Source organism: Haliaeetus albicilla, chromosome Z (genome assembly GCF_947461875.1).
Source record: "Haliaeetus albicilla chromosome Z, bHalAlb1.1, whole genome shotgun sequence".
In the NCBI taxonomy this organism is placed as follows: Eukaryota; Metazoa; Chordata; class Aves; order Accipitriformes; family Accipitridae; genus Haliaeetus; species Haliaeetus albicilla.
Genome location: NC_091516.1, coordinates 3082732 through 3108969, shown reverse-complemented (window position 1 = coordinate 3108969; position 26238 = coordinate 3082732). Strand labels below are relative to the sequence as shown.

The 26238-nt window shown below is 39.6% G+C and overlaps 1 protein-coding gene across 3 annotated transcripts in view; it reads left to right on the top strand.

The window, feature by feature from the left end:
* Positions 1–26238, top strand: part of OXCT1 (3-oxoacid CoA-transferase 1) — an 85039-nt gene that overhangs the window by 10992 nt on the left and 47809 nt on the right. For all 3 annotated transcript variants that reach the window (XM_069776627.1, XM_069776628.1, XM_069776629.1), the window contains exons 4-7: positions 6732–6867; positions 10095–10244; positions 11985–12091; positions 16727–16787. In XM_069776627.1, the coding sequence (XP_069632728.1) occupies positions 6732–6867; positions 10095–10244; positions 11985–12091; positions 16727–16787 (454 nt within the window). The remainder of the gene's footprint in view (positions 1–6731; positions 6868–10094; positions 10245–11984; positions 12092–16726; positions 16788–26238) is intronic.

Below are 26238 nucleotides of genomic sequence, written 5' to 3'. Positions count from 1 at the left end.
GAGCTGAATCTGTTTTCCTCTCCCTATGGGTTGACTCTCATTCCTTAGCTTGCCTGCATACCATGTACCCTGCTGGAAGTGAGGGACAGAAAAAGAGGAGAAACAGAATATCATCTGAGGTGGCTCCTTAGTAATCTTCCAGTGTAACGCAAGGGGGATTGTTGTGGTACATCGTCTTGCTGTTAAGAGCCAGCTAGAAGACTGGGGAAGACAAGTCATCAAGAACTGTTATATGTGGGTGATTGTCCACATTTATTTTACCCTTGGTGTGCCTGCACTTTTGTTTGGGGTCTTCTGGCAAATGCCATCTAGTAGGCATCTGCCAGTTCTCTGCACAAAGGCTGTAAAGGATCACTTTCTGATGCTGCTAGGATTATACTTTATGATTGTTTTTGTGGACCTATGAATGTGCATCACTAAGAACTCGGATGGTATCTTCAGCCACATACCTTTTTTCATGTTGGTAAAGTTTCATGCTATAGTCAGGCACCTCTGTGAGCCTGAAGGCTTAAGGCTGTGTTACTAAGGCATGCCAGACAGGTAGCGATTGATGCAGTCCTTTTAGTCGGGAAGCATATCTGGGCTTCTCTAGGAAGTGTGGACTTACCGGGAGACCTAATTGCATGTAACTTGGAGCAGACTCTTTTGAGGACTGAAAAGCTGCTGTTACAAAGTAAAACAGATGAGATCAAGCCACTTTTAAGTGCAGAATGATAGAGGAAATTGTTTCCCTCTCCCACTCCTAGCCTCTTGCCAGGAAAATTTCTAGCTCTGGAACAGGTCCATCTGTTACCAAGTTGCATGCATAGTTGTGCAGCACTCGGACCTGCTGAATGCCTAGAGACTGCTCTGGTATCTCCAGAGGCTGCCTAGGGTCTTTATATAAAGCATTCTCCAGGAGTAGGACCAACCACAAATATGCTTTTTTGCAGAAGTTGCAGGAAACTCTAGTTTCTGCTTGAGGTGGAGCCTTGCCCCAGGATTCTTACTACATGCTTTTCTTTCTCAATCCATAGTCTTCAGGGGTGGTGTAGTTACCTTCCCATATAAGGGGAGAAAGGTCATGTAGGGCATCATGTTAGCTCCTCTTTGGCCTACATGTTTTAGTTCTCCAAACCTCAAATATTCAAGTTAATTTTTCATAACTAGTGACTTCTGGTCTTGGTGGGATCTCCTAGGAATATGCACTGCAGGGTCCTGGAGAATCTTTGAACAATGGGTACAGAGGAAGACTTCTCTTTAAGACAAGTAGAATGAAACCATCATGCTAATTGGTGCTGCTCACCATCCCTTTCCAGTGTTCCCATTAAGGGCAGCCAGTCTGTCCTGACCACCCCCACTTTTCTTAGATACCTATAAATGTCTTTAGAAAGGCAGAGAGAGAAGAAAGTGTAATTTCCTCCTTTTACTGAAAAAAAAAAACCCCAAAGCCATCTTATGTCTCTTGCCAGAGTAGTGTTGCATTCCAAGTCTCCTTTTTTCTGCATAAGAATGCAAATTTCTATTCCCTACTTCCATCAGGCTGTGTAGGGCTTGTTGGTGTGTGAAGTTTTTATCAGCTTGGAAACTGACGTAATTGCTTCTTCCCTGTGATGTAGAATGTGTTTTGCTTGAGCCACCAAAGAGAAAGGTCTGAGAGCTGCAAATTACTGTTTATCTGGAGTGAAACATTGACATGCTGCCTTTGACTGCTTCCAGTATACTTGAGATACGTGAGCTAGATCTGGCTGGGAGTCATCTTTGGCTAATTTTTTTATTAGAAAAAGCAGACATTAGTTTTTGACAGGAAGGTTTGGTAGGTCTGAGAGGGACAAAACAATAGGAAGGAACGTGTTGCTAAACAACCAGACCGCCTTAATTTTTGTTGTCCGCATAAGTAGAATGGGGAACTTGGGTCACCTGTGTTCTTGATGAGTGCCAGGTTACATCTCTTTTCCTATAAGTGTTTCATATATTCTGTTGATTCAGATTTCATCCTAATACAGAACGGGGAAACTTCTACAAATCTTAACAATTTTGAGCACAAAAGAACACATTCTCTGTCTAGCACTAATGTGTACTTTCCCTCTTCCGGCACCACACATAACAGCTATATCAACTTCCACCACGCCTTTTTCCTTCCTATCTAGGGCAACACATTTTTATTGAGCTCACCTTTGTTTAAATTTTTAAAGGACTGAATCCAGCTTTTAAAATAGATATACAGGATGTATTCTTTCCACCCACTCAGTAAAGGATCTTTTTTTTCTTTTCGTGGTTACTATTTGTTTGGAAGGGCATTGCCTGCGAGACAGATATTTTAGGGGTAACATTTTCAGCATAAGTGTAATTTAAGCTGAAAAGTTCAAAGTAACTTTTGGCCTAAAACAACACAACCAAGAAAGCAGCAAAATATGGAAAGGGAGAACAAATAAATAACAATTGCCGTAAAAAATGTTATGTTGAAAGAAATTTCCCTAAACCAGAAATTGTTTTTTATTTTTATTCTGGAGAGCAAAGGATAGGGAGAACAGGAGCAAGAATCGCATTTTCACTGCTATGTGAAATGGTGGTTTCTTAGGACATTCAAATACACAAAAAACCCATAGGAAATGTAAAATAGGCTGAAGTGCTCAGAATGAGTTTTTGGGGGGAGATGAGAGAAAAACTGATGTGCGTGGAAAGCAAAAGTTATTTTAGCTGGAAACCTGAACGCAGATTGCATCCTTAAAAAAGGTGGATAGTGCTAGATTTCTTTTAAGAAAGTTACATCTAAAATAAACCTGTAAGATGAGTAACAGCAATTGGATTTTGTGTTGCTGCTCTGAAGATGAATGCATCTGGGAATTGAAGTAATTTTCTGTTATCAGGCAGACAGAGCCTCTTGGTGCATGACTTTCTGAAGGTAAAATTCCTCTTCTCATTGTGCTAGGGAAATAAGGTTGTAAGACCTGTGTGCTCAGTGACTGATCATCACTGCAATTTTATTTCTGAATAAATTGACTGCCTCTGAGGTGAGCAGAGTGACTTAAGAAGTGAAGAACAACTTGGGATGAGTGTGACAGAGAGTAACTTCTGTGCAACTTTCCGTTTAATTGCTATAGGGAACTTTTTAACTACTAAGTTTTGTTTGAGAGAAGGTAGCCTGCCTGTAATGGATGAGGGAAGGAAGTGTATCCATATGGGATCCTGCACGGGATCCTGCAGCACGATACGCAAAATCCTGTTAAAGACTATGTGCTCCAGTAGCTGCTTCTCAGACTGTAGGAGGAAAGGTTATAGATCTTGGTGAAATGAGACAGAAATTTCTTCAACTGTTACAAATCTGCTGTTGACCCTCTGTTGCCATCCCTTTCTCACGTGAATGCGCACTCAGAATTTTGTTGTCTGCATGCAGGAATCTCATGTCTGCCTGTTCCTATTTGATAGCTTCCAAGCTTTGCAATGGTAAGAGCAGTGTTAACCACCTGAATGATAGGCAGAAGTAGCAAACTGTTCAGGCTGCCCCTGCTTGTTCTTGCACTACAAAGCACTGTACAGTTTTGTTTAACTTCTGTACTTTTGCACATAGTTATACAAACCCATTAAACTGCTATCAGATATTGGCTGGTCTGTTACCTTTGCTTGCTACCTTTTATAATGAGAGGTCAGGGTTTGATGGTTTTCTTGTGAGAGGGATTGTCCTGCTTTGAGTGACTCTGTACAGGAAATTCTGGCATTTTTATTTTTATTCTTTTTTTTAATCCCTTTCTTTGCCCACAAGACTCCTTTTTCTACTCTATTCCCAGCTCTTTTAGTTTCAAACTGCTGGAATTTTTTGCTGCGGGGGGTTAGAAATATAGGTTGTTTCCAGGCAGCACACATTTTATGCTCAAGAATTTGGCACTGCAACACTTTTAACATTGCATCAGAGTTAGATTTTTAATTTTTTTTTTTTAATAAGTCAGAGTTGGAGAGTGGAGCAAGCTTTTATAATAAGGCGAGTTCTTTATATCTATAGAATACAGAATAAATTCAGAGAACTGGATCAGAGAAGCTTGTTTCACTTCCTCTCATGCAGTTTCCAAAATGCCTGACTATGTGTAGAAGTGGACTATCTTCCTAAAATAGTTGTAACCTCAAAATAGTCCTCATTATGCATGCAGTTGAGAAGTCTTTCTGACTGCATGTCTGTCCATGCAGCTATTGTGAGTATTGTGATAGGAGGCAAAGAGCTGGTGCTGGTACTGCTCTGCTCAGCCCCTCTCCCTTCACGTGCAGCACTGCAGCACATGCTATGGGACGTTGGTGCTGGCAAGCAAGAGGATAGAAGTGCTGTTGTAAAAGTGGGTTCATCATTACCACTTTTATGTTTGAAAATGAATACTGTATAATAGTAAACCTTTTGAATCTGGCCTTCTGAAAGGGTGCCAGGAGGTCGCACCTGGGATGTCTGACATGGATTCTGAAGTGGTGGAGTATTAATGTACATTAAGTGAGGTTTGACTGTTGCTCAGTGGGTTCTTTCCTCTGATCTACACTGATTTAATGTGCACACTGAGTATCATTTCTTGATTTTTAAGTTGGTTTTTTTTCCCTTTTTTTGAGTAAGATAAAGTTTTTTGTATGGGGAGTATAGATTTGTATTACAGTACTTACACGTCTTCTTTACATTCTTTTTTTCCCCATCACCATAGGTTATAACACCAGGGTTAGGGAATATACTTGCTGATAATTTGCGTAAGGTATAAGGAGGGAGAATAGAGGGAAAGTAGTCAGATGCATTACTTTTTCCATCTAGTCATTGGTGGAAAGACTGTTCATTTCAGTACCTGAAGAAGGAAGCAGTGTTGTAGACATGGTGGTGTAAGAATACCAAAAGGGTGAGATTTATATAGGAAAGGGATATATTTCATTAAAGCAATTAATAGAATTAGAAAATACAGACGACCTTTTTGGAGCTCTTCTTCAGGAGTGGTGTTTTCAATAGGATGCATATATTGTAAGCACATGTGCATGTTAATATGGCGTGCTGGATACTGGATTTGGTTTCTTAAAGGATTCTTTTAGTATTTTTCATTATTTCCTATCCTGAAATCTTAAGTGTCCTGGTTTCAGCTGGGATAGAGTTAATTGTCTTCCTAGTAGCTGGTACAGTGCTGTGTTTTGAGTTCGGTATGAGAGGAATGTTGATAACACTGATGTTTTCAGTTGTTGCTAAGTAATGTTTAGTCTGAAGTCAAGGATTTTTCAGCTTCTCATGCCCAGCCAGTGAGAAAGCTGGAGGGGCACAAGAAGTTGGCACAGGACACAGCCAGGGCAGCTGACCCAAAGTGGCCAGCGGGGTATTCCATACCATGGGACGTCACGTCTAGTGTATAAACTGGGGGAAGTGGGGGCAGGGGATCGCTGCTCGGGGACTAACTGGGTGTCAATCAGTGGGTGGTGAGCAATTGCACTGCGCATCATTTGTACATTCCAATCCTTTTATTACTACTGTTGTCATTTTATTAGTGTTATCATTATCATTATTAGTTTATTCTTTTCTGTTCTATTAAACCGTTCTTATCTCAACCCACAAGTTTTACTTCTTTTCCCAATTTTCTCCCCCATCTCGGGGTGGGGGGGTGGGGGGCAGTGAGTGAGCAGCTGCGTGGCGCTTAGTTGCTGGCTGGGGTTAAACCATGACATTGCGCCATTGTGTGAATAATTAAGTCATACTGAATTGACACAACTAGTGGCAGATACACATCACTTTCTGAATCATGGTATCTTTCCCGTAGTGAGAGTGGAAGGTCTGAGTTCTCCACTCATTGTTGCAGAGACAGAGGAGCTTTGGACACATGTACCAGTCTGCCAACATCCTGCATAATGTGTTGGAAATGTGAAAGAAACATGCCTTCGTAATATCAACTCTGTTTATTTCCATTTTTAGTTTTTAACCTCATGTTTTTTCAAGTTGAAACAGCTTTTTTTACAGAGCCCCTTGGCCACAGGAACTCTTGAAATATGTTCTTGTCCCGTCACTACACAATATAGGCGGAGAAACATCACAAAAATACTAAAGACTAATAGAGAGTAATGTCTTTAGGATATCAGAATTAGAAGCACTGGCACAAGAAAAATGTATGTTACATTGTATGTTATCTTTGGCATTCAGTTTAAGCTGATAATATGACACAGATGAGAAAATCTTGAATGCAGTGTTAATATCTTTTGCTGGAGTAGGCAATTTCTTAATAAGAAATTTAATTATTCCCTGTAATAAGAAAATTTAAATACAAATACTCTCTTACCTTATATACAAACTAGCACTAAAAATGTGACTGTGCCTTTCTCCTTGAGCTGCTAAGCAATCACTTGCCTTTTTCCTGGGGAGCAAGAGTTTAAACAAAAATAAGTCTTGTTGACTCAAAGCCAGGTTATGCCATGTGTGATTTTTTTATTAATTTGTAAGGCTTTTTAAAGGAGCAGATATGTAAAATAACACTACTAAGCTGGTATTTGTAGCTGTTACATGTGAAATGTCTTTAAAAGGAAGTTTTGAATGTAAACAGTGCCTTGGAAGAGGTAAAGTCTGAGCACTGGACTCCTAAATTTTAGTTGTAGCTTTGATGTTTTCCCCCGTAAAAACTGGAATTTTATTTTTGTCTCCAATTCCTTACATCTAAAGATAACTTTGTTCTAGCTTGTTAAGTCATTAAAGTTTATCAAGTGCTTTAAATACAACAAAACTGTTACAAATGCTGGGTATTGTCTGTCTTTTTCTACAGTGTTGACAATTTTGGACTTGGTCTTCTGCTTCAGACTAAGCAGATAAAACGCATGGTGTCATCATATGTTGGAGAGAATGCTGAATTTGAACGCCAGTATTTATCTGGTGAGCTTGAAGTTGAGCTTACACCTCAGGTAAGGTAATAATTATAAAATTATTTTGCAGTCCTTTGCCTGTGTGCAGACGTGTGGTAAAGACAGATGGCACTTGCCTTCTGTGGTGGGTTGACCCTGGCTGGATGCCAGGTGCCCACCAAAGCCGCTCTATCACTCCCCTCCTCAGCTGGACAGGGGAGAGAAAATATAATGAAAGGCTTTTGGGTTGAGATAAGGACAGGGAGATCAGTTACCAGTTACTGTCACGGGTGAAACAGACTCAACTCGGGGCAATTAGTTTAATTTATTACCAATCATATCGGAGTAGGATATGAGAAATAAAACCAAATCTTAAAAAAAACACCTTCCCTCCACCCCTCCCTCCTTCCCAGGCACAGCTTCACTCCCGAATTCTCTGCCTTCTTCCTGCCAGTGGCGCAGGGGGACGGGGAATGGGAGTTAGGGTCAGTTCGTGACACACTGTCTCTGCCGCTCCTTCCTCCTCAGGGGCAGGACTCCTCACACTCTTCCCCTGCTCCAGCGTGGGGTCCCTCCCACAGGAGACAGTCCTCCATGAACTTCTCCAACGTGGGTCCTTCCCACGGGCTGCAGTTCTTCACAAACTGCTCCAGCGTGGGTCCCTTCCAGGGGTTGCAGTCCTTCAAGCACAGACTGCTCCAGCGTGGGTCCCCCACGGGGTCACAAGTCCTGCCAGAAAACCTGCTCCGTGGGCTCCTCTCTCCACAGGGCCACAGGTCCTGCCAGGAGCCTGCTCCAGCGTGGGATTCCCACAGGGTCACAGCCTCCATCGGGCATCCACCTGCTCTAGTGTGGGGTCCTCCCTGGACCTGCAGGTGGAGATCTGCTCCACCGTGGACCTCCCTGGGCTGCAGGGGGACAGCCTGCCTCACCATGGTCTTCACCAGGGGCTGCAGGGGAATCTCTGCTCCAGCGCCTGGAGCACCTCCTCCCCCTCCTTCTTCACTGACCTTGGGGTCTGCAAGGTTGTTTCTCTCACATGTTCTCACTTCTTTCTCCTCTGACTGCTGCTTTGCAGGGTTTTTTTGCCCCCTTCTGAAATACGTTCTCCCAGAGGCGCTACCCCCATCACTGATGGGCTCAGCCTTGGCCAGCGGTGGGTCTGTCTTGGAGCCAGCTGTCATTGGCTCTGTTGGACACAGGGGAAGCTTCTAGCAACTTCTTACAGAAGCCATCCCTGTAGCCCCGCCCTGCTACCAAAACCTTGCCATGCAAACCCAATACACCATTTTAGGATCATGAGCTGTAGACTGCACTGGTCATATTGTGTGAATTCCTTTTATGTCTTGTTACATTACATTCAAGTATATATATATATACACACACACACATATGTATATTCTATTGTACAATGTTTGATTTTTGGTAGTTCCTTCCACACTGTAGAAAAAAACACGAAGTATGCTAACTACTGTGGCCCATAAAAGGGGAAAAAGTAAGGGAGTTGCTGAATTCCCATATTGGTGGCAGTTCTTGTGCTTCTGGGGATGTTGCCTGTGCGTTGTCTGCCATCTAGTGGGTAGGAATCAAATTAGGAGATTTCAGTTCATTGTGAGACAACTCTTCAGGGCTTGTTCATTAAATCTTAACTAAATTAATCTCTGCATAGTGTTATGAGCCAATACTTACAACTTTACTTTTTAGCACCATAGTTTTAATTATTTTAGCACTGCCAAGCTACCCAAATGGCCAGAATGCAATGAAATCCTAAAATCATGAGCATCAGTCACATTCTATTGAGATTTAGTTTTGTGTAATTAGTACTCTAACTTTAAAGCTTACAGCATGTTAATGTGTTGCACTTCTAAAGGTGACACATAACCTTTGGGCTTTAAACAGCTATTGATGTAAGTCTCTGGGAAAAGCAACAGTCGAGTTTTTATGGAGAAGAGAGTCTCGGGCTCCATTGCTTGGGAATATCTCTTAGAATCCCAGAGATGGGCAGAAAAGCTCCTTTTATACCCAGTCAGCTGACATGGAAATAACCAGGTACTTGTCGCTTCTCATGTTTCAGAAGTCACAAATCTCACGATTTTTTTTTTTCTTCTTTGTACTTAAAGTTCAATGCTTTCATCCAGAAGACCTTGAACTCCTTAGACATGTAATTGGCTTTGTGGACTGCACAGACAAGCTATGTAGATCCAGCATGAAAATACTGGGTCTACGGTGTGCAATGGTAAACAATAAGGTGAATTAATGACTTGCTAGGAGATATGGGGATTTGAAATATTTGTGTCACGGTAAAACAACCTTTTGGAAAATGTTCTTCAAGTTTGGTATGACTTTAGGCAAAATGGAGGACTGTTGTGTCCTTGTTCCACAGTAAGGGAGAGGTCATGGTGAGATCTTGAAATGCTAAGACTGCTTGGAACACAGGACTTTGTATCATTGCGTGGTTCACATCTGCCTCTTGCCACCATTTTGTAAACCTACCAGAAGTCATTGTGTTTCTTGCAGGATAACTGGGGAAAATGCAACCTATGTCTTGGAGGCCTTCAAGCTAGACAATTGACCATGACAGTCTTGTCTTGCTTTGAACCCAGAAAAATATAAAAAAAATTTGGAAAGGACACTAGTGAAAAGCAGGCAGACTTTGGCCATAAGTCTGTAATTGAGGCTGATGAGGAATTTGGGCTGTTAATATCTGTGGTACAGCTGGACATAGAGCAGAGTGCAGATGGGGTGGTCAAATAGAGTAGAAATGCTGTTCTGTCAGCTTGTTGGTACTCTTAGCATGGGCAACCCAGATTCCTTTCTCAATCTGCTGTGCCTGGCTGTTTCAACTTGGAGTGAGGTATGAAGTTTTTCTTAAGATGTTGGAGCATGAAAAGTAAATATGTAGGACTGTTATAAAAGAAAAACTGAGCATATGTAGCCAGGTGGGAAAGAGAAAAAGAACTTTGTACTCTGCTCAGAGTAATGGATTGGGAAACAAGCTGACGGAGAAGAGGCACAGCAAAGTGCTGAGGCTTGTGTGTTGAGAGGGAGTTGTGTGATGGTGTGCTCTTGAGCAATTTATGGCCATGTGTGAACCATTTCTTGCCATATCCAGTACCAATCCCACAAAGGTGAGCTAAAATGGGAGGAAGAAATAGATGTAATGGTCTGCTGAGTTCAGAAGAAAAAACTCCAAATAACAGGATATAAAAATAAGTTCATGCAAGCCATTCATCAAAGTTTGATTTGTTGTTCCCAAATGACTAGTTCTTAAATATATTTTCCCATAGGGTACGCTCGCTGAACGTATTAGAGCAGGAGGAGCAGGAATCCCAGCATTTTACACTAGTACTGGCTATGGGACGCTGGTGCAGGAAGGGGGTGCACCTATCAAATACAACACAGATGGCACCATTGCCATTGCCAGCCAGCCAAGAGAGGTAAGATGCCAGTTTGTTACTAGGAAGTCTTCTGCTTTGAAAACTGAATTTCTTACACATTTCCAAGATAAACAGTAGTTTAAGCACCTCTTGGCCAAGTTTAACCTCGGTATGTTGGGTTAACAGGATGTCTGTGGTACCAGACACATTAGTTTTCCTCCCACTGCTTACTTCTGTCCTCTGTAATTTGTTAGAAAAGTTTTTACAGCTTTAGAGTGACGTAGCATCAAGAACTGGTCCAAGTGAAAACTTACCTTGCTGAGTTACTCTTCATTTGACAGTTATCTGACCAGGTTATTCAGACAAAATCTTGGACCAGGCCACTGCAGTGCAGAGTACAGACTGAGAACAACCTCCTATTAGTGGGGCAGGTAGTCCTTAAATACTGTGGTATGGAGTAAGTAGCCCTGCAGCTGTACATGAAGCTTTAGCATTAGAAGAGATGGGACGTTTTCCTGTTAAGCAGGGAGGAGCTCAGTTGACACTTTCAGGAAACACGTTTGCCAACAGTTGAAATGCAATTTAAGCTGAGTATTTGGAATTGCAAAGAAATGAAAAGAGTGTGGCTTCCAAGTGAGAAACAAGGGCTTCATATTGAAATTGGATGTAGAATTTGGAGAAGGGAAGAGATTTCTCAGTGCCATAACTGTACTTGAAGAAACGGATGGGGCTAATGCTGTATGTTCCAATTAGGCTTCAAACAGCATTAAATTCTACCTCAAGAATGTCTCTGGGGTAAAGGTAATTCTGCCCACCCCCCTGCCCCTGGTTTTCACGTATTTTATACATGGCTATTTTCAGTATCTAATAATTTACTTAGTCTTTTTTTTCCTTAATTTTCTTACTGAATACGTCATTATTATGTTTACCAATTGAAGGAAAGTTTTGTTTATTAGATAACTTATGATTTTGATAACATTTTTCTTCTACTTCTAACAGTTGTGGAAAAGTTTTCCTTACTCTCCTCAGTCTTTTGGGGGGCTAATAACATGACTAGCATGATTTGATCAAATCCATTCTCCAAATCCATTTTGAATGCAAGTGTCATTTTATAAAAGCTCAGATCTCCTTTTACAGGACCGAAAACCTGACTTCTGATACACTTCTGTCATAATTCCTCCCCCTCTCAGCAATTTTAAATAGCTCTCAGTTAGTATTTCTGTATACTCTAACCTTCTATGTTGTTAAGAGAAATGCTGTTTCATGTTTCTATATGGGATTAAAATACTAACTGTTTGTCAGTTACATATTCTGGCTTCAGGCACATATCATTACAAATATGATCATAAATGCAGAGAAAACCAAATGAAATTCAGCCTGTCAGATGATGTGATTTGAGTAGTCTGTCTCAAATCGACTTTGTTTTATATTTGGGTTTCTGGTGGTGGGCAGTGATTATGATCTTTTTCAACAGTTCTGCTTTAGCACTTCGGTTTTTTGTTAGCTGGTAGATGTGCAGGAGAAAGCATGTCTAATTCCAGTAGATGGAGCAGCAGGAATATGGATCTGATTCTTGTTCTGTTTCACGAAACAGAGACACTATGATAAAACTGGGGTTTACAGCCTTTATCTGCTTCTCCCTTATTACACATTTGAGCTACAGTTTTTCAGATAAAACTTTATGTAGTACAAAAGGAAGTTTAAATATAATAGTCTGTAAAATTAATCCCATAAAATAAATACTACATGGGAGGTCTGTTTGAAGAAACATACATCTCAGTCGTGTACTTTTCTCTGTAGGTGCGAGAGTTTGATGGCCGTCACTTTATTCTGGAGAAGTCAATTACTGGAGATTTTGCTCTAGTGAAGGCATGGAAGGCTGATCGTGCAGGAAACATCATTTTCAGGTATGACTTGTTTACCAACGGGAGAAGATTATTTAATGATCTCCCGTGTGATGGTAAAATAATGTTTTACTGATTCCACTTTCTTTCATATTGCCTTTCCCTACTGTCAAGTTATACAGCTATAAAGCCCAAAATATAATTGCTTTTTCTAATGACTTTTGAGTTTTCAAACATAGCTGTAAAATAAAACATTGGTAGTTAAAAGTGAGACATAGCAGACCGATGTCATTATGACTCTGGAGAAATGTAGTGACACTCTGTTCATTTCAATATTCATGTTAGTTTGGGTCCTTTTCCTTGTGTAATTGAAGGCTGACCCAAGGAGTGCAGGTTTGTCTATGTCAGAAGAGAGGGAAGCTGAGTCAGTCTCCTGGACAATCAGTGATGGGAAAACTTGATTCTGTCCCCAGAAAAGTATGTTTAAAGTCGATTTGATCTCAGTGGTGTAGGGGGAGGCATCATATGAATTTAAACATTTTTTGTAGTAATAAGTTCGGGTGTTGCACTAGTGATAACATCATTTATTTGAGTTGCTATATTTGTGCTCAGGTTTGTCCTGAACTGAAGCAGGAGAGGTTTGCTTATGTTTAACATCTGGTTTTTATTTGTTTGTTTTATGGCTGTCAGATGAGAAGGTAACTGTTATGGCAATCAGTTGCAGTTTTCTACAAGATGCTGAATGGTGCAGTCTGTCTTTGTATGTATTAAAACAAACACGGAGTTGGAAAAGCAACTGAAAAATATGCAGATAAAATAATACCAATAAAGTAATGCTTTTCTTTGTGTATATATGTATATATATGCATGAATTCACATAAATTTTTATCTATATATCTTATAATAATAATATTAAATTTAAATACTTGAAAATTAAGAAAGAATTTTTTATTTTACCCAACTCTTGATATCCTGGCTTGCCCACTGGCAAAACATGATGGTTTGGGATTGAAAACTGAACTTAATTGTGTGCGTGCACATGAATTTGATGGCTGCTAAACTGCTTTCCTTAGACTCTGAGAGATGGAATACAGGAAACAGTCTTCCTCCTTGACCTTGTCTTTGCTTGATCTTGAGCCTCTGCTGTCTGTGCTTTTACCCCATATCTGTCTACTGATGCTTACTTTTCTCTGAAAAATTCTTTCAGTCTCCACAGAAACAGCCTGGCTGCATTCTCGCTTTTCCCCCCTCTTCCTTTATGTCCTGTGGTCTCTCTTTACACCTTTCCCTCTCCCTCCTGTTCCTTTCAGAAGTCTTCATATGTCTCCCACATTCACACAATACAGTTGATACCAAATACTACTTCCATCTAGAGTGGAGACTTAAAAATCTTGACTCCTTTCAAGTGTAACTAAGCAAAGATGGAAACATCATCATCCAGTGTCTTATTCCATATAGAGTATTGCTAGCTTCAAAGAATTTTCTCATGATAAGCAGTGACCCATTCTGGTTTTGGATGAGACACAGGTTTACCTCATGGCCTACAACAGAGAAACACATGGGCCCATCTCATAGCCTGTGGGAGACAGCAGAGGAGGAAATTGTAATAGATTAGAGTATAACAGCAATAGTTCTGTTATCTACAGGACGAAAAGGAAAACCTATTTTTGACATTGTGCTACATGCTGAGTATGTATTCACTGCCAGTGGGACCCTTCCATACTTTCTTTATTATGTGACTTCTGTTTGCTGAGGTATGCCTAGATAGACATAGGCTTTGTGCTTGCTCACATCTGCCGCCACTTTCACAGCAGTGTGGTACTATTCATAAAGTGTTTCCCGTGACTCTGGTATCTGTGGAGCCAATAGGAATGGAGTGTCTGCCAAACTGTTAATCACCCTTAAGCTAAGAGCTTTTTTAAATCTAAAGGGTGTACTTTAGGTAGACTTATTTGGACCACAGGCCAGCATGAGGGTTTTTTGTCTAGTCTCATACATCAAGCTGTCGTTTTCTTGGGGATCCAAAATGGCACCAGCTCCTTTAGAAAGCAATTTTTTAAACAGAGTTTTCTACATGATACTTTGTGTCCCCTAGCTCTTTTGTTCCGTACAGCATGCTGTGGTGGACTATTCTGCACCACAGCTTTTGCCTAATAAGACCTGTGTCTGGCCCAGTAGACAATAATTCTTAGGTATAGTGCACCATTATCAAGGCAAATAATCCAAGACTCCCTCAAACATAATGAAATAATCCCACCTTGTTCCTGTGCCAGCTGAAAGGATGCGTATATAGGCATTTTGCCTTCTTAGTCTGATGCCGGTACTAGTTCTACTTAGTGGAACAGAGTGTCTCCATTTCTTAAGCTCCTTTGGAGCTTTGCTTGTGAGGGACAACAGCAGGGAGTGCCATGGCTATTGTGGATATTCTACCTCCTTTGGCTCCCCTCCCTTTTCATCTGGTACCATTCTGCTTTGGAGCTGTTCTAGCATAATATACTTCCACTTTACAATTGGAGGTGTGGTTTGGTGCTGATGAAAGTACACTCTGGACAAAGAAGCAGAGATGTTGAAGGGATAACTGGAGTCAGGGCTCCTGCTGTCACAGACAGTCATGTCAGATCATCTTTTCATGCTTCAAGTGGTTCTGCAATACATAAATTCATCTCACATCTGAGGTGCCCCTTCATCTCTGCACCATTAGGTATGTAGTGGATGTAGTGCATTAGTTTAGTCTGCTATGAACTAGTTTGCTATCTTTTGCCTTTGGGAGAACAGCTGTTCTTATGCCTTTGGGTCAGCTTAGGAATCCATTGCTGGAACAATGGACTTTGTACTCATTGCTGACTCTAGATGTCCAGAAAGCTATCTTAAAATAAAAAGGCATACTTGGCTAGCTAGTTTCTGGATTGCATACTCCAAAAACGTGAACATTATTCTGTGTTGGAAAATAAGTATAATATTTCTGTTTTTTCTTCTTCTGGATGATGTGTTCTTTAGAAATAAGACCTTTGATTTTTTTCTTGTGAGAGAAACAACTTTACTTATCCAAGAACATTCTAAATTGCCTAAGCTTTTATAAATGGGGTCTGAATTAAGCCCATTAAGTCTTCTTAATTTGACATTGAAATGTTTTCTTGTAACTTTTCCTCTTATGTAAAAATAATTTTATATCAGTTTCTTTTACTGGCAGACCAGCCACTATGATCTTGAGAAGGTCTTTGGCTCGGAAAAGTAGTCACTTGGGATGAAATACTGAATTCTTTGTTTCCACATCTGCCTTCCCCAATCTGTATCCATTCCCCTGCTATTTTAATTCAGATTTTGTAACTCTATTTTTCTTCTCATTTTCTACTCTGCTTAGTTGAGGGTACTTTTCCCTAAATCACTACTAGCTAGTATTGTGTTCATGCACTAAGAGAAGAATTCAAGTTTTTTTTTTTTTTTTTGATGGTTTCCGCTTCTTACATCCTTTTGTATTTACACAGCCACAGAGGAGACCTGCAGACAAAAGATATTGTCCCTTCTGTAGCCTCTGTTAGAGGCTTCACAGCTGCTGTGTATTGCAAATAAAACAAGATTTCTCCAAGATAGATGTCTTTGGGTATAGCTTTGATTCTGTAGTTCTCTGCACTAGAAATCTTGTTCAACCTGCACGTTAGTCTCAGGATTTAGACATTTCAATGCTCTACCTCCCCTAAAGCCACGCGGTGGCAGCAGCATCCCAAAGTTCAGCATGACTATAGCACTAGGCATGGTCATCGCACAAAAGGCTGAAGAACGGAGGAGCAGGCATTGGGAAACAAGGATGGTCAGAAAAAAAAATGCTTCTGTGGAAAGGGACCCGGGGAGAAAGGAGGTTTTGAACCGTAGTTCATGCATTTTGATGAAAAATTTTCAAGAATCCTACTTTTTAAAAGAGAAAAATGCTGAGCAGCTATCAGTGGAACCCTGCTAAAATATACATAATTTTTCTTAAATATTAGGCCACATAGTTTTGTTTGTTTTGTGAAAAATACAGAGAGGGGGTGACACAAGTCACTTGTTTTTCATGGTGCTTATTAGGATCCCAGCATGGTTATACATGTCATGTGTTACTTTTATTCCCTGAAGGTTCTTTTTCCTTGTTACTGGAATACTTAGGATGAATGCCAGAGTCTTGCAGTGAGCACCAAAACTGGCACAGCTTTTTCAGTCAAGAGAATTGGACTAAATTTACTACTGTGCAAAGTGCTATCCCAAGTCCTAGTCTGAATTCTGAAGGCATATGTGGGACTTGAGAGGTTGTTAGGCCCTGTGCTGGCCCCCCTGTGGAGATTAATTTCATTCTTTGTGCAGTGAAATACAGTGAAATAATGGGAAGGTACATTGTACAAAGCCCAGCTTACTGCTGCTGTTGGATCTAATGAGTGAAGGTATCAGTTATATGCCCAATTTCATTTAAACAATGTCGTGATTAAAAGTCAAAAGAGCTGTAATAAGTATTTTCTAATGTAGCAAAATAGGATTTGATTTCATATGCATCTTACACAATTTCGTAATACTTTTTCCTCCCTCCTATTTTTTTTTTATCAGTCCTGTAGCTATTTGGAGAAAAGATTTGTGATGTTTATATTACAGAGATACTTGTAGTAGCTTATCGCTGAAAAATCTTCTCTCGTACTATTACAACTTTTAATATTTATTCCTTTTCTTTCACAGGAAAACTGCAAGAAACTTCAACCAACCTATGTGCAAAGCTGCCAAGACAACTGTGGTAGAGGTAGGGAATTGAAATGTAGGAAGCCCTATACCATTGCAGTCAACAAACCCCTTTGTTTTGCATAGTATTCTGGGGACAGAGTTCTTCTTTTCTTGACTCATTGGGGGATTTCCTGCCAGGGACAGTGGTCTAACCTGTCTCCTTGGATTGCCCACTCCTAACACTGTGCTCTGTTTTAGTGATTAGTTCACCGTGGTTCCTCAGTTTATTACAGCTCAGCTGATCCTGTCCAGGACTTCATGTTCACTGTGATCAGCCTTTGAAAGGAAAACAGCCTTCACATTTGTTAAATAAAATAATACGTGGATGAAAAAAGAAACAGTAGACTTAGGCTGTGCTTGAGAAGATTCACATAAGACCTTATGCAAAACTGCCTGATAATAAGGATAAGTACATAACAACACAGAATGAGCAAATCATGGAGCTATCACAGTTGCAGTCTCTAAAATTTAGTAAATTATGTAAATATTAGTCCAGAATGAGATACAGACATTTGGTTATGCCTTGAGAAAGAGGATGGACTAGATGATCTAGAAGTTTCTTCCAATGTTTTTGTCCTTTTTCCTTGCTGTCTAAAACAATAAGTTTAAAACCATGGAGCAGCCTACACTGGAAATATGTTGGTGACTGGAGAGTGGCTAAGCCATAGAAATATCTAAAAGATAGACTTCTCTGTTAGCTTTTTCATGACTCTCTGGTAAGTTTTTTATATGCCTAATAAAAGCTAAATATGGTTTGACAATAAGATCAAGACAAACTCTTCCAGGCTATTTCTAGTAAATTCTAAGTGGAAGAGGCTTGTGTTTCTTCAGGGTTTTTGTTTTGGTTTGTTTTTTTGTTTGGGGTTGGGTTTTGGGTTTGGTTTTTTATTTTGGTAAAATCTTACCTGGAAAATATATTTGTTATATTAAACATCTCTGGAGAATACATTTGGGAACTTGAGTTATTTCTTTGTGTTTTACAGAACTATGGCAAAAAATACCATAGAATTTGTCACATGACTTACAGTGACAATTCAGCAACATGAAAATTCAGTGCATGAATTTTCACAGTTGATTTTCAAAAAAGGTTTAAAACATTTTTCCATATAAAAATTAAATAAAGAATCTTTCCTGATTCCCTTTCCTTCTAGTCACTTGTCCTTCATACTTTGTTCAGTCTGGCTTTTAGAGAATTTAAGTAGATCAAAGCCTTCCACCTACATCCCATCTCATTCTCTCTTTCTGCTTTTCTCTCCATGTGTGATAGGGTAGAATTTTCTTGTCAGTGAGCAGCAATTATGTGACATCCTTCTTGCTATAATTCCACTTAACAGTCTTTAGTAGCTCTGCTGTGAACTGTGTCCACCGTGAGTCTTGTTGCATTTTCAATATCATTTAAAAACTGACAAGCTTTTTGCAACATGGCACATAAATATTACCTTACAACTCTAGTATTTTATGGGCAAATTAATGGGTGAAGAGGCATAACCAGAGATTTAGGACAAATAGATATTTTGAGCAAATGCAATGCCTCATTGGCTTAATATTTAAGTGTCTTTCTTCCAAAGTGGAATTCAGAATGTTGTGTTTGGATTTAAGAGTTCAAACCCAGGGAACCAGAACGAGATATCTCAATATGGCATCTAGTACATCCTCAGTACTGAGCATTGTCAGCCTGCAGCTGTCTAGAGCTCATCACTAGGGAACTGAGGCAACTGAAAAGAGTTTTGTCTGACTCCTTAGTTAATGTCGTTCAAGGCTGAAGGGTGAAATTCTCAATTCCACTTACAGAGAAAAGAAAAAAGTTTGTGTAGGGTAGTAATTTGGATACTCTCTGGGCAGCCGGGATTTCTGAATTCTGGTATTTGTTCCCAGCTCTGTTTCTGTTTTTCACCCACTGACCATTTAACTCAATTTAAGCAGACAGTCCTAGAAGTAGAGATTGGAAGCCATCCCTGCTTCTTTCCATCACACTAGCTACAGGTCAGACTTGTCTTCAAGTCATGCAGTGATTAATTGGGATTTGCAGGATTGTAGGTTCTCTGTCTGGTGCTCCCATCCCGATTTTGAATGTGGAGCTTTACAGCTGTTATGCAGCCAGACTTATGCTGCCAACATCTGCTTATCTAGCATGAAGAACCAAACTGAGGCAGGTAACTAGCAAAAATTAGAGGCGTATCCCGCTATGTTTCTGATTTTTGAGTTTCTGAAATTTTTCCTTTAAAATGCATGCTATAAATACAGAGAAAAAGAGTTGTTCCTCGTAGCTGTGCTGATGGGTTATTTATTTCCCTTTTCTGCTTATTTGCATACATCTAGTTTTATTGAGTCCTTTAGAAGCAATCTTTTTCAGGGACAGAACTTCATTTGTTAAACTTTACGTTAGAAGGATGGGTGCTAGGCCATTCACTTATGTCACTATTAAGCTCAGTAAGTACATTCAATCAGAGAATAACTTGAATTTTGGAAGACAGGTTTAATCAGAAAGTTATCCTGCCTTGATGCAAACAAAACAAGAGATGGAAAACCCATCCTTCTGTTTGTGCTTGTTCCAGTGGTTAATCACCCTCACTGGTATAAATATGTCTTTTTACTGTAATTAGTTTGGCTTTAGGTTCAGTCCAGTGCTTTTACTCTCTTCTGCTAGATTAAAAACCTCCCTGAAGCTGGCATTTCCTTCCCAGAGTGACTTCTCAGTGCTGTTGATATGGTGAACAGATTGAGGTCTTAATGATTCTAACTGTAAAACATTTTCTTCAGCTCTCCTATCCTTTTTATGTCCATCTCCTTCTTGCTCTGTTTTTTTCTGAAACTTTACAAATGTGACCAACTGGAGTGTCTTCAGCATTGTAACGCTGCCGCCACTAATGTCACCTGAAAAGTAGAGTTACTCTTTGGTCCTGCTTCTTTCTTGTTTGCATACCTGTACTCTTTGCCAATCATTATACATTATAGGGGCCCCTACAGTGTTAGTTGCTTACACCTTGTTGATCTGTTTCCAGCGTACTTCAGGAAAAGTGTAATCAGTGTTTTCCAACATGCATTCTGTAAGTATGGCAGGTGTTTCTTAGTCACAGATGTCTTAACCTTGTGTTTTGTTATGAAACATGTTGTATTTGAATAGACCCAGTTTACCTGTTGTGTCTGGTACTGCTGCTTCCTTCTTAGGATTTATGATGTCACCTATCTTTCCCCAAATTTGTTTTACTTTCTGATCATTGATAAAAATATGGAATGGCACTTGGCATAATAAGATCCATACCAAGGGAAATATAAACTACTGGAAATCCAATCTCAAACTATCTGTGAACTTGGTGAAAGCGGGAGGTGCACTGGGAATCAGTTGTATTTGTTAACCTGTCCTTCCAAGTTAGCCCAAGGAGCTGTGAAATCTCCTGATATGCACACACAGTAAAATACACTTTTTTCTTTAATGTATTAAAACTGCTGTTGTCTAGTTTAAGTCAGTGTGGTATTTTACACTCTCTTAGCTGAAGTACCAACAGACACTAAATTTTTGTAACGATTCAGAGGTGGGAGAACTTGGTGGCATTTGCGGATGTGGAGGATAAGAGTAGAGACAAAAAACCCACCTCCCAAACCCACAAACTGATAGCTACTGCTTGCTTAAAAACTCTCCCATGTTGTGAGGTATGAGGCTGGCTGTGCATAGAGAGGCTTCTGAAGGAGGAGGAAGTCAGGCTGTACCATTACCAGTTATGTCTGTGGCACACAGCGGAGAGTTATTTAATTTTAAAATTCCCCTAGAACAAATTTCAGAATAAAGTGTCTGACCCTCCGTCGGGTTTATTTTGACTAGGTGAGTGGTCAGAAGTAGCTGTTCAGTACCCTTTTTGGGATCAGAAATACATTGACTGTAAATTTCTAATGAAATGCAAGAGGCGTTTACTGACCTGCACAAATATTTTGGACCATTACATGCATTTCTTTTGTTTATTTAAGTGATAGGAAGTAGAACCTGCTAACATTCATGATAATAAGGATACATGCTGAGGCACAGATAACTGTCTGTAAAGATCCAACTGTGCTGATTGCAGTGGAATTTCTACTTTAATTTAAAGGTGACCAGAATTAAGGGTCAAAAAGAAGTTTTCAACTGAATTGTATGATTCCTGTTATTTGGAAGGTAACCTTTGCAGAGAAAAATGTTAAATAATCCAGTATTGGCAGCATTAGTTAGTTTGGCTTTATCTATATGTGAAAGCAAAATGATGCAGGAGTTTATTTGTTTTTTAGTTCTTCTACAGTGTTGCATTTTAAAAGAAGTTCTCTCTTTATTCTGCTTCTCAATTCATCTTGCAGAACTTGGAGGAGTTAACTATGCAGTCAGAGCTGTAGCTTTTGTTTGGACCTGAGCCCTTGTGCAATGCACTCAGCCTGAGGCTTTGAATTGACTTTCAGATCTATAAACACTTTCCTGCTCCTATTGCAAAGATGGGAGAGTCAGGAGATCAACTGATCTAAAAGGAGCTCAGCAGTCACAAGTTATATATGAGCCACCAGCCCTTGTAAAGGTGCAGAGGAAGGACTTGGCATGTGAAGAAACCTGAGGACTCGTGTGGTCTTATTTATGTGGTAACGTTTCCAATGCTCTCTGTTGAATGAAGGACATGTCTGCTGAATTCAGCAGGTGGCACTGCTGTCAGGCCCCTCCAGAGACCCCTTGAATTGCGTGACGGGAAATGAAATGTGTAGCAGCTCAGAGTTACAGGTAGGCCTCCTGGATGTGTGCGTAGACTTCTAGGTCAAGGACTGTGATATTAGGATGCTTCTTAAGATGTGCATCTTCCTGTAGGGGCTCTTGTGAGCAGAGCCCCCGTGGGAGGGACAGCTTTTGGTGATGATGCCTCTTTTTTGGAGAGAAATGAGGCAACCCAAAGCCACAGGAAAAAGCATGGTATGACATTGCCAGGTGTGGGTGTCATGACAGCATGGGAGATATGAAGGGTGATACAGGCTTGGGCTCTTGATTTCTGCCTTGGAGGAGTACATAAACATCCATAACAGCCCGAAACGTCCCTAAGCTGTTGTCTGTTTTCTTGCCATTGTTATTCTCTGCTGTGAGACCTACTGAATACTTGTCCCAGGTGAAGTGGTTTGAGATCTCAGCCACTGCCATGTTGTAAGTGTTTGATAGTGGTAATAGTCAATATGTTTAGAAATATTTATTGACTGGCTGTTTGAATATCCAGTTTGAATAATTTTCTTGTTCAGATTGCAGAGGATGGCTAAATATATCTCCCTGTGTAAACAGCATTTTCACCTCAAATAATATCAGGGGAGGAAAAAAGAGAGTGTACTTTCTCATAAAAATGCATTAAATAAAAATCATTAAACCCTGCATTTTATCTCTGGTTGCCTAGTAACAACACAGCCACGTCAGTGAGCACCATTATCTCAGGTACAATGAACTGCACTGCACTAAGGGACAGAAGCAGACTGAAATAAGCTATTTGTATCCTGTTATCTGTGCTAAATCATGACATTGTGTTTTATTGAGGAAACTGGAAAATGAACCTTTTTTTTTTGGTGTCTGTCTATTCCTCCAAGTGCTTGAACAACGGCAAAACTTTCCTCAGATGCATAGCTCTGTTTTGAGGAATTCTTCAAGGTTTTTTCACAGTCGTAGTTTACTGTAAAAAGCCTGTAAGTACTATTTTAAAGTGGAAAAATAATCTAAAAGAATATTTTTCCTTACCTGGATGCTCTGGCTGTGGAACTCAAAACTGAACCCTGGTACAGTAAGCGGTTCTGGATTTGGGATGGGCACAGACTTTGCATTAGGTTGTGTTTCTGGGAAACCATGGGTCAGGATTTGAAGCCAAGAAGGATGCAGAATTGAGGTCCCTCTGTGCAAATGCTGTAACTACTGAGCTGTTGTGTTGCTATGGCCTTTTTCAATATTGTTTAGTTGCTCAGTGATGACTCTGTGTGCCCTCAGGGGTTGGTTGCTGAGGGGGCGTCCCAGGGATCTGCAGTGGGGGAATGTTTTGTCTGAGAATCCCATTTGGCACAGGTTGGACACTGAGCTGCTTAGTCCTGCCACCTTACCAGCAGCTTTTGGCACAAGTGACAGCAGAATTCTAAGTTGCCATAATAAATTAGTAAGATATATGCAAAATATATATGTTACATATAAAAATACATATTATTAGTATAAGTATGGAAGTCGTTGCATCTTAAACATCTAGGTGGTTACTCAGGGCTTTTGACTGCATGAATGGATTTACATGCCTAGGTTTTGGCTAAATCCTGAATTAGGGATGCTTGTAGATCTGAATTTAGATAACCCAATTATAGAGTATAGACATTACAATATCCTTTCCCAAAGGAACCTTAGTTGAAAGATTTGAGTGAACACTTGTTGGAGAGAAACTATGAAATGCAAGCTCATGATCCTTAGAAAGCATAGAAGGGAAAATGGCAAATCAGGAAAGCCTCTTAGGAAGACTGATTTTGTGAACTCAGAGACTTAGTAGATGAAGGCTTCTGGGAGGTACAGCTAAGAAGAAATGAAGTTAGAGAAAGACTGTGTTAAGAGCCTGAGAATAAACTTTTCCAGTGTGGAGAAAGCATTGGAAGAGCAGTAGGAATTTGACCTTGATCACAATCATTGCAATCTCAAATGCAGAAAAGAAAAATGACAGATAATGAGACCAAGGTTAGATGTCTGAGGCTAAGCATTACAAAATCCAAACAAACAAAAAAGCTTAAGCACATAGGAGCAAACTCAGAAATCTCCAGCCCAGTAGAAAATAAAGAAGACTTGAAAGTAGCAAGAAGTCTTTCTAACAGCACATACATAGTGGACTGCGAGACCAAGGATGTTGATATTTCACTGCTCAATGAAGAGAGTAGAATTACCAGTGCAGAGTACAAAGAAGGCTAAAGTGTTTAATACCTTTTCTGCTTCTGCATTCAGCAATGTTAAAAAGCAGTTTGGTGGCTATTATGGCACCAGTCATGAAGGTTAAAGAGCAAGTCAGAGAAGGATTGGAATTGAAATGCAGGGACTCCTAGTACTGATTTGGAAAAGCAGCTCCTAGAAATGTTTGCACACCATTGCCACAGGAATTCTAGTTTGCCAAAAAGAAGCCTACCTCCCGACTTGAATGCTCTTTTGTTGTTTTTATTTCACTTCATTGTATTTGATTCCTTGCTTCTGTGTGCGCCTGTGTTTATTAAAAGAACAGAAAACCAAAACATTTTTACAGCTGTTGTGTGGACCATCTTATGATGATTTGAGAAGCACTGGAATAGACTGGGCTAGAAGGGAGGTCATAAGGTAGTTCTTTTTACATTTAGTTAACGTGCTTCTGATTTTCAGGGGAATAAACTTCTTTAATAGTTAATTTAGCTATGTGGTTTTGTTTGTTGGTTTTTTTTTCCTATGGTTTCTTCTCTTTTGTAAATACCCTCTAATTATGTGGGTTCAGATTTGGCACTTCATTGCTGGAGTAGTGAATTAGTGGTTAAAATACATAGCAGATCAAATTGTTGCTGACAGCTGCTCAGATAGTTTTACCTACAAACAACATTGTGCTGGAAGACTTGAATTTGTTTTTCTTTTGTCTGTCTCTTATGTTTTATTCCTTTCTAAATTGATACTTTCTTGAATGAGTATCGTAAGCTTTCTTAGCATTCAGCTTCAGAAGTTCACTGCAGATGTGAATATAATGTTTAATGAAAAAAAGGCTTTTATCCTTGTCACATATGTTAAGAACAAATATGACATTCAGAAAGAACAAGTTAAAGCAAGCCCATGGTTGATCAGTAGATACTGCAGATTGCCAGGAAGTCAGTGTGCTGGGGAAACTGTTGGAAAGCCTCTGTTTGCTCCTAAAGCTAAATTTAGTTTTTTTCATAACAATTTGTAGAAAGTCTGGCATACTGTGCATTTAAAGTATACTCCATTAATAGTACTCATGTCCTGTATCATAAGAATTTGAAAATTAACAGGATTTAAAACACTCTAGTTTTAACTTTTTGTTGTATGTACTAATATGTACAATACATTAATAGTTCTTATGCCCTGCTTTGTGTGTAAGATCTGTTAATCAATCAATCAATCAATGATTTATCAGTCTTTGCATTTTAAAATATACATGATTGTATTACTGAAAGGATGGTGCAGAGAGAGTTTTAGCTATGATTCAAGGAATTTATATGTATACATACTTTTATTTATGTGTCTTAAAGCAATAATTTGTTTCCTGTGCTATGAACATCTCTGATGGAGATTTCTAGCACAAAATGAGAAGAATTTGACATTCAGACTGAAAATCTTACAAAAAGTTCACAAAGTGAGTAATTGCCTACTGACATGAAACAAATGCATTTTTTCAGGTGGTCAAAACATTGAGATTTGAAAACCTGCAGCCTTGTAACTATTGCTGCAGTGAGAATTTTGGAGTAATCTGTTGAATCAGTAGCTCAGATTTTAGTCTTCTCTTGCACATCCTTCCCTGCAAATGCTATAGAATAGAATTATTCAGTGAAGAAAGTGAGGATTTAAAGAGAAGTAAAGAATTGAGATACCAAGACTGTCTTGACTTCAAATCATGCTGATTTTTCAGGCTGCAGAAGATGGTAGAAGAATGGATGAGGACCATAGAGTAGTTTTCTATTTCTGTCTCCTAAACGGTTTCCTGGTGTTTTATTTGAAAGTTGCCAGTCTTCCATTTTTTCTCCAAAGCTGTGTTAAATTGCTTTATAGAAAACCTGCTCTCATGAAGTCCAGTGTGTGGGAGTGTGCTCCTGTTGATATTCCTGTGAATTAGATACTAAGTTCCTTAGTTTGCCACTTGTGATTAAGCTGGAGAAAGCAATAGCTAAACAAATCTTAAAACAATTTCATGATAAAACAGGTGTTTTGGGGTTTGTTATTATAGAAAACCAGGCACATTTCTCTTTTTTTTTAACTTTTGGAGTAAGTCATATTACGTATTATATCAGTTTTTTGCTTCTTGTTGAAAAAAGCAGGCAAAAGCAAAGAGGAGAGCTGGAATACATTCCTGATCAAACCGGGGAAGGTATGTAGTCAATTGGCTGTGTAAACAATGTGCTAAGGACCACTTGTGCCCCCCAGGCTCTCAAAGTGCTGAATTTCTTAAATACTCTGAGCATCAAGAGCTGCAAATGAAGGTACAAACGCATCTAATAATTAGGTTTTTAAGTAAACTAAATTTCTCAGTAAAAATAGTTTCAGGTACCATTTTTTCCCCCACAGTACCTTCAAAATAGACACTTGCATTTTTATGCCAAAATTTTTGTGTATTTGAATTGCAGGCTGATGGAAGTTATACTGATGTCTCATGGGTCTCCCTTGTCCCTTCAAGTGAATTAGACACGTTCTTATGCACCTTTGTTTCTGTTGATTTGTGCTGTTGTGGTGTTTTTTTTGTTTTTTTAATTCTGTATTTTGAAAAGACTTGTGGCTTTTGTAACAT